Source organism: Gracilinanus agilis, chromosome 1 (assembly GCF_016433145.1).
Source record: "Gracilinanus agilis isolate LMUSP501 chromosome 1, AgileGrace, whole genome shotgun sequence".
NCBI classification, from domain to species: Eukaryota; Metazoa; Chordata; class Mammalia; order Didelphimorphia; family Didelphidae; genus Gracilinanus; species Gracilinanus agilis.
In genome coordinates this window covers 179242418-179251171 of record NC_058130.1, presented here as the reverse complement: position 1 = coordinate 179251171, position 8754 = coordinate 179242418, and the positions used below count along the sequence as shown (strand labels likewise).

General features: G+C 41.1%; 1 protein-coding gene across 1 annotated transcript; it reads right to left on the bottom strand.

The window, feature by feature from the left end:
* Positions 1 to 607: 607 nt before the first annotated feature.
* RMI2 (RecQ mediated genome instability 2) lies at positions 608 to 7642 on the bottom strand. The gene is made up of 2 exons (XM_044657329.1): positions 7327 to 7642; positions 608 to 756 (listed from the first exon to the last, which is right to left on the bottom strand). Exons 1-2 carry the CDS (start codon positions 7640 to 7642, stop codon positions 608 to 610), a joined length of 465 nt encoding a protein of 154 aa, XP_044513264.1.
* Positions 7643 to 8754: the final 1112 nt, after the last annotated feature.

Below are 8754 nucleotides of genomic sequence, written 5' to 3'. Positions count from 1 at the left end.
TCAGAGGTTGAGCTTGTTTGAAGAGGAAAGACAGCTGAATTTTGCAAAGGGCAGTTTGTGCCCCGCAAATAAAAATGTCATTTGACTTGCAAACTGGATCTGGAAGTCGTTGATGGAGAATAAATGGAGCCATGATGTCATTCCTTTTACACAGTCTGTTTTCCTGACCATAACCACACGTTAATCACCATAGCCAATGACTGGGATTCAAATTCTGCATCCTAAAACAGGGTAGTTGCAGTAATGGAAAAATACCATCACTTGTAATATTTGGAAAATGTAGTGTGAGGTTTTTGTGTGCTTTTAAAATAAAACAAAAACAAAAAAGTAGAGCAAACATCTGTTTTCCATCAGCAACAGCATTTTCAGCAAGGGGAATGGATGCTTCTCCTGGAGTTGAATTTGCTGAAATAGCCACAGCATGAAAATGTCCTAAATTCTAACTGTGTCTATAAACCAATTATCCGGCCAATTCACCCCAAGTGCGTTAGGGAACTTTCGAGAAACACAAACTAGCAGATACAATTTGGTTCACGAAATCCAAAAGGTGCAAGAAGCAAACTACAGTCAGAATTCCAGTTCCCTTAAACTATATATTAAAATGTTCCTAGGGAATATTCCTGTGCAAATCTTCTACTTCTAGTTCCCACATGCTTTCATGTATAGGGTTTTCAGAAAGGTCTGTCATCTTCACAGCTTGAAGACAAGGTTCAGGGTTGCAGGTCTGAATGACTCCCATTATCATCACATATTTTCCTAGTACAAAAAAAAAAGAGTAAATAAAGTTACTGAATAAATCAATTAAATTTTAAAGCAAACAAGGCTCTGTTCTTCAGAGTATAACTACCCTAGAGTGACAAAGTAAATACTTAGCACCAAATCTAGAAAAAAGAGATGAAGAAATATTAGAGATCAAAATTCCAGAGGAGTGAGTAATCAAAGGAATGATGTAGAGTAAGATGGATAGAACACTTTACAAACTTTAAAGTACTATCTAAATGCTGGCTATTATTAGTATTATGAGGAAGAGACTGGGGAAAAAAATGCAGCTGGATAATGTTAGCATCTTTAGTTCCAAGTTAAAAACAAAACCATAATAGCCAATCCTCATGCAAAGAATGACATGCTGTGATGGAAGACTTTTCATGTTAAGGTAAAGATGGGCTGTTATGAAAGTATAAGAAAATCCATGTTATCAAATATAATGCTCCTTTATTAAAAGCCATGAAGTAGCCTTAGAGGAGAAGAATCAGCCTGGGGTCTCTGTAGATGGGACAATCTTCATCTTTGCAGGAATCAAGGTAAACTTTTCTGATGGATCCACAGAAAGCAAATTCAATTTTCCTTTGACAGTGCCAAAAAAAAGCTTGGCAGACAGCACCTCACTGGTCCAGATTGCACAAAACTGATATCCTGCCACCTTCCACTTAATCCCAGACCACTCACTGGACAAACTAAAATAAATCAACAAGAGGGCAGTCTGCCATATTAATGATCTAATGACATATTAACCACTACCCTCTTCCCAATTCCTCAGAGAAGTGGTCCTCCTTGAAAGCAAAACTTGGCTGGTCTAAACCACACAGAACTCAATTGTGTAAAAAACCCCAAACAGCATGAAGGACAGGCAAGCTGCCAGGCCTTGATACATGCCATAGAGCTTCTGGATTTTATTATTTTTTTTAATCACATTATCTCCATTCTCCAGGACTGATTTTATATTCTTGTCCCCAGGGCTATGATCAGAAGGAGTCAGGCAAATTTATTCTGAGGTTCTTTCCTTGACCCTACTTACAGGTGGTAGGATCTCCACTTAAAACAATAATACCTAGTCTCCCAAGGGGCCTTTAATAATTCTAAATTTCTTTTTGCTAAACATTTTGCATGATCTGGAATTGCTAGGTAGAATAACTGATGACCTAGAGAAGAGAGAAGTCAAACAGGAAGACAGAGAGAAGCTCCCAACTGACAGCTTGATGAAGATTTGATAGCAGGCGTGGGTTTGGGAGGCTCCAAAAGAAAGTGAGAGAGAAGAGGAAGGAGGCTGCCTACCAAACTGAAGGTCTACAGAGCTGCTGTGTTGACATCATTGTTGTATGCCTATGGAACCTGGACAGTCTACCAGTCCAATGCCAGAAAACTGAACCACTTCCATTTGAACTTCTTAGGAAGGTTTTGTTGTTTTGTGTTTTTTTTTGTAAAGACATTTTATTTTGCCAATTACATGTAAGGATAATTTTCCACATAAGTTTTCTGAAGTTATATGATCCAAATTGTCTCTCTCCCTCCCTTTCCTCCTCCTTCCTGGAGATAGCAAGCAATTTGATCCGGGTTATACATGTATTATCCAGCAAAACAGATTTCCATATTGTTCATTTTTATCAAAGAATACTCATATAAAACCAAAATCCCAAAATAAAAATCCAAATAAATAAGTGAAAAATCGCATGCTTTTGCAAATTAAAACAATGCTGAGGTACCACCTTACATCTAGCAGACTGGCCAATATGGCAGCAAAGGAAAGTGATAAATACTGGAGAGGGTGTGGTAAAATTGGGACACTAATGCATTGCTGGTGGAGTTGTGAATTGGTCCAACCATTCTGGAGGGCAATTTGAAATTATGCACAAAGAGCTTTAAAAGATTGCCTGAAAAAATTGGAAAATGAGGGAATGTCCATCAACTGGGGAATGGCTGAACAAATTGTGGTACCTGCTGGTGATGGAATACTATTGTGCTCAAAGGAATAATATAACTGGAGGAATTCCATGTAAACTGGAAAGACCTCCAGGAAATGATGCAGAGTGAAAGGAGCAGAACCAGTACACTGTACACAGAGACTGATATACTGTGGTACAATCGAACGTAATGGACTTCTCTAGTAGCAGCAGTACAATAATCCAAGACAAACCAGAGGGACCTTATACACTATCCACATCCAGAAAAAGAACTGTGGGAGTAGAAAGGCAGAAGAAAAACATGATCGATCTAATGGTTCAATGGGGATATGACTGGGGTTTTGATGTTAAAAGATCACTCTACTGTAAATATGAATAATATGGAAATAGGTTTTGAACAATGATACATGTATAACCCAGTGGAACTGCTCATCCGCCCCGGAAGGAGGTTGGGAAGAGAGGTGGGAAAAATCATGAATTATGTAACCATGGAAAAATATTCTAAATAAATATATCTTTAAAAAAAATTTTTTTTAATCATATGCTTTTATCTGTATTCCAATTCCAACAGTTCTTTCTCTGGAGGTGGATAGCATTCTTTGTCAGAATTATACTGAATCATTGAATTGCCAAGAGTAGCTGAGTTTTTCACAGTTGATCACTGTAAGATACTGCTATTACTATGTATGATGTTCTTCTGGTTCGGCTTATTTCATTCTGCGTCAGTTCATGACAGTCTTTCCAGCTCCTTCTGAAATCATCCAGTTCATCATCTCTTAGAGCACAATAGTATTCCATCACCGACATATACCACAACCATTCCCCAATTGATGGGCATCCCCTCAGTTTCCAATTTTTTGCCACCACAAAAAGAGCAGTTATAAATATTTTTGTACAAGTAGGTCCTTTCTCCTTTTTTAAAAATCTCTTTGGGATACTGACCTAGTATTGGTATTTCTTAGGAAGGTTCTGAAGATCATCTAGCAAGACAAGGTACCAGACAATGAGGTCCTTTGAGCTGAATTGCCAAGCATTCAGACTCTACCACAGAGACTGAAAACTCTGATGAACTAGCCAGATGACTGGAATGAGGCTAGGGCTCACCTAAAGGTCTGAAAAAGCAGTACAAGGACACTCTCAAGGTATCTCTAAAGAATTTTAGCATCAATCATGACACACAGAAGATGGTGGCACAGGACTGCCCAGCATGGGCATCATAGAATGTAATGTGCTCCAACGAAATCGCACAAAGTAAACAAGAGATTTACAAATCTGAAGACATCTCCAAACCAAACGTTCTAATGGACTATTTATGCCCAACCTATAGCAGAATGTCCCAAGCTCATACATCAGCCACAGAGGAATGCATGTGCCCTGACCCCTACATCGAGATGTCATCAGTCCTCTTCAAGGATGAAGGATGATCAACAACAAACACTCTCAAGAGGTGAAGGTTGCTCCAGAAAAAAAAGTGCTGCAAACAGATGGAGTCTTGAATAATTAACAAACAGCACATTTCTAAATAAGAGAGAAAGAGCCCCAAATGGAATTCCCTGGAGAATTGTTGAAGACCAAACATGACTGTAAGACCCCACTGATTCCACTGTGACCGTGGGAAGTAATTATTAACAAGCAGCCAAGAGTGATAACTCTAAAAGTAGACTCCATGCAAACATCAGGAAGGCTCAAATCTCTGGGGGGTAGCTGGATAGCTTAGTGGATTGAGAGCCAGGCCTAGAGATGGGAGGTCCTAAGTTCAAATCTGGTCTCAGACACTTTCCAACTGTGTGACCCTGGGCAAGTCACTTGACCCCCATTGCCTACCCTTACTACTCTTCTACCTTAGAACAAATACACAGTATTGACTCCAAGATGGAAGGTAAGGGTTTAAAAAAAAAAAAAAAAGAATGTTCAAGTGTCTGAGAAGAGTGGTCAGAATAGTTAACATTTGTACTCTGTTAATAAAGCCCTTTATGCTATTCATTTGCAAGGTGATATTACAAAGATGTTATTTTGAAGATTATTGGTTCTTTGATTGTTTTTGTTTTGTTTTTTCACTTCACTGGCTGTTGAAATCCTGAATCCACTGGGTATTTTAAGAATATGTTGGAAGGAGGAAGCTGGTTGGCTCAGTGGATTGAGAGCCAGGCCTAGCAATAGATCTTGGGCTCAAATTTGGCCTCAGACACTTCCTAGCTGTGTGACCTGGGCAAGTCACTTTAACCCCATTGCCTAGTCCTTACCATTTTTGGAATAATACACAGTATTGATTCTAAGACAGAAGGGAAAGGTTTAAGAAAAAATTAGAGGGAAATCAAGTATTTAGGAAACAAAAATAAATCTTTTTTTTTTTTTAAACCCTGACCTTCTGTCTTAGAATCAATACTGTATATGCGTTCTAGGGCAGAAGAGCAGTAAGGGCTAGGAAATGGGAGTTAAGTGACTTGCCCAGGATCACACAACTAGGAAGTGTCTGAGGCCAGATTTGAAGTTAGGATCTCCTGTCTCTAGACCTGGTTCTCAATCCTCTGAGCCACCTAGCTGCCCCCAACAAAAATAAATCTTAAAGAAAACTTCTTATAGTCTATAAAATAAAGAATGGGCTTAAGTGCATTCGCTATATTAAAAAAAAATCAAACAACTAAAAAGTTGGCTTATTGGTCTGGATTCAATCACTGAACTTATACAATGATGGATGATACACAATCTTTTCTAGTAAAGGTAGGTGGCTCAGTGGATAGAGAGCCAGACTCGGAGAAGGGAGGTCCTGAGTTCAAATCTGGCCTTAGACACTTCCTAATTGTGTGATCATGGGAAAAATCACTTAACTTCAATTGCCTAGCCCTTACTGCTCCTCTGCCTTGGAACCCATTACTACACAATTCTAAGACAGAAGGTAAGGGCTTAAAATATATATATATATATGTACTCATATGTAGTCTTAGCTTTTTAAAAGTAAAAGAATTCATATTTATGTACCTCTCCCTTTTAGGAAAAAAAAGTCTTTGGGAGTTTAAATCTTTCATCTACAGATGGCCAACGGGTCAGGAGACAGGAGTTCTAGTTCCATCTCCTTTGCCTTTGGATAAATTCCTTTCTCTCTGGTCCTGCTTTTTTTTTATTTGTAAAATAAATGGGCTCATTGATTTAGGGTTCGAAGGAAATTGAGGTCCAGACAAGTCATAGGCTCATAGATAAAATTTTGAAAAGAACCCTAGAGGTTCAACTATCTCTTTTAAAGATAAAAAAAACTGGGGCCTAAAGTGGCTAAGTGTCTTTCCCAAGGTCACAAAGTCATACTATATCCAGAGATGATCCCAAAGTTTCTTTCCACATATTAGAACAATACAAATGCTTTAACATCATCTGCGAAGTATTGGGGTTTTTTTACATATATGATATCTCCAGAAATTCACAACCCAGAGCTGTGCAGATCTGTCTAGGCTGCATTAGAATCCAGGTTTCCCTGATTCCAGTTCCTGCATTCTATCCAGAAGCCTCTTATTACCGATACAAGGACCTGAGCTCATAAATTTGGCCAGGGAAAGGCCTTGAAGGGCAATGAATCCACTGACTCTCATTTTATAGATAAGAAAACTAAGGCTCAGGTTAAGTGATTAACTTGGGTCACACAGCAAGAAAGCATCAAGGATAAACTATATAAGTCCAGAACTTACAACTCCATTTGTGGGTTTTTATATTTGGCCCTGGAAGAGACAACTCAGAGGTCAATAGGCTCAACCCCTTGATTTTACTGAAGAAGAATCTGAGGTTCAGAGAGGTTAAATGATTTAACCAGGGCCACCAGCAAGGAAATAGATTTGTCAACATGGAATCTAGAAACTCCAAACTTGTAGCCTAGTAAGATCTGATGAACCCCAAGTTTTAAGACTAGCTTATAAGTTGGAGACCCCAAAGCTTGTACTTGTTGCCCTGAGAATCCACCCAGAAGGGAATCTCAGTTTCAGACTGAATAATGGACCCTCAGGTAAATGACAATCCCAGTTAGGTGGAGCTAAGCATTAGCGAGGTATCCTTTTTGTCTTAAGTAGTCTTAACCAAGGTAATCAGCTACCCTTTCCCAGGAAAGGCCCACACCTGGGCAGGGACCATCCTTTTAGTATCCATAGTAGGTAGCCCCTTTCTTTACACCCTAGCCTCTGGCTATGATTTCTTTCCCGAGCTTGAGAGTATCCTATCAGTATAGTTTGAACGCTAGCGACGGTAATATCAATCATCTTTTCTTGCCCCTGGATATCCCCAAATAGTATATAGGTTCCCCAAGTTCTTTTGTTCTTGGGAGTCGTCACCTAGCACGGTGTCCCCAGAGTCCGGGGTGTAGACCCTGTAAAAGTCACGGCGCCAGACTCTGAGTAAAGGGCCAAATATTGGATTTATCCCTATCTTGCCTAAACAGTGGTTTTTCTGACTACTTTGGTAGTTCTGTGTTATTTCCAAGTTAACAGGCTGCAGGTCTCCAACCAAGGTCTTCCTACTAGCAGATCTTCAGAGATCCATCTCCACTGCACTAGGGACCAAAGAAGCAGAGGCAAGGGGTTAGGGAGGAAGGGAGGGGCTGGAGGGCAGGGCCAATGGGAAGGAGAGGCGGGGCCAGAGGGGGCGGGCCAAAAGAAGCGGGGAAGGTTACCTGGGGCCAGACAGGGTTTCCCCTGGGGCACTCGCTCCAGGCCCTGCACCAAGAAGACACCGCTTGGGTCCCGCAGCCGAGCCCAGCCGCTTCGTTCTGCCGCCTCCAGCACCCGGCCCTGCATCCACACGACCGCCAGCTCCAGCGAGGCTCGGCCTGCCGGCTCCCGGGCCAGCCGCCAGGCTCCGGGCCCGCCTACGGCACAGCGCCGCAGCTGCCCAGCCAGCAGCTTCAGCGGAGGCGCCGTGGGAAGCCGCACCGCTGGGCTCGGGCCCCGGACCCTGCACGAGCCGGCAGAGGGGGAGTCCGACGCCATGGCCCAAATCGCAGTCTCCCGCCAGGTTTGACGGACAGCGTTAATGGAGGGCGGCCACGCCAATCAGGAGCGCGCGTGCGGAATCCACCAATGGAAAGGACCTCGAGACAGTGCTTGGCGGAGAAGGCGGGGACTTCGGGGGCGCGGGCAATTGGTTTTTATTGAATGAAAGAGAGACCTCCCGCCTGGTGTCCCCGGACTGAGGGAGCTTCCCTGCCCTCTGCTCAGGGGGAATATGCAACCATTAGCCCTGAGCCATTCAACAGTAAAATGAATGCCCAGATTAGAAAAGATAAACAGTTACAAAGTTCCCAAACACCCCATCATTATCTTGCTGTCATCGGAGAGCTCTTAGTGCAAAAATCACAGGATTCCTCCGAAAATTGTTTGGTTCCCTACCCATGTGCTTTTAAGGATCAAAGGAGATATTCAGTAACCATAAAGTGCCTACTATATTCAAGACACTGCTCTGAGGTCACAAAATGAGGCAAAAGACAGTTCCTGCCCTCAAGGAGTTTATAATCTGAATAAAAGGTGCTTGCAGTCCTTAAAGATATAACTATAACTATTAAAATTTTTCAATATTAGGCAAAGTATTGTATTAGTTATTGTTCACTACATAACATTTTATTGGGAAATAAATATTAGGTATAATATTTCTATAATAATGTAATACTATATTATCAGAAAAGGCTATTTGCAGTTAACATACTGCTTTAAGGTTTGTATAATATCTGGAAATATAATAGCTAACAGGAACTAATAATAGCTAACATTTACATAGTCCTTTAAGGTTTGTAAAATGCTTTACATAGATTATCTCCTCTTAAGCAGCAAGGTGGGGATCCAAAGCTTAAAAGTGCTAAAAAAAATATTAGCTATTATTATTTCCCAATAATATTATGGTAATACTATTTTGCATATTTATTGCCTAGCCCTTGCTGTTCTGTATTAGCATTGGTGTGACAGAAGGTAAGGGGAAAGAAAGAGAAGGAAGGAAGAAAGGAAAGAAGGAAGAGAGGGAAGGAGGATTACTTTGGCAGCTTTGTGAAGGAGTGTTTGGAGAGGGAAGAGACTTCAGGAAGGCAGGCAAATTGTAGCAATTTGTAGTA

What these genes read in the sequence shown, in the direction of transcription:
- RMI2 (XM_044657329.1), bottom strand. Translation starts at nt 7,642, where the DNA reads ATGGCGTCGGACTCCCCCTCTGCCGGCTCGTGCAGGGTCCGGGGCCCG. An exon ending in GAAACCCTGTCTGGCCCCAG is followed by an intron (nt 757 to 7,326) that starts GTAACCTTCCCC and finishes TTTTTGTACTAG; the next exon opens with GAAAATATGTGATGATAATG.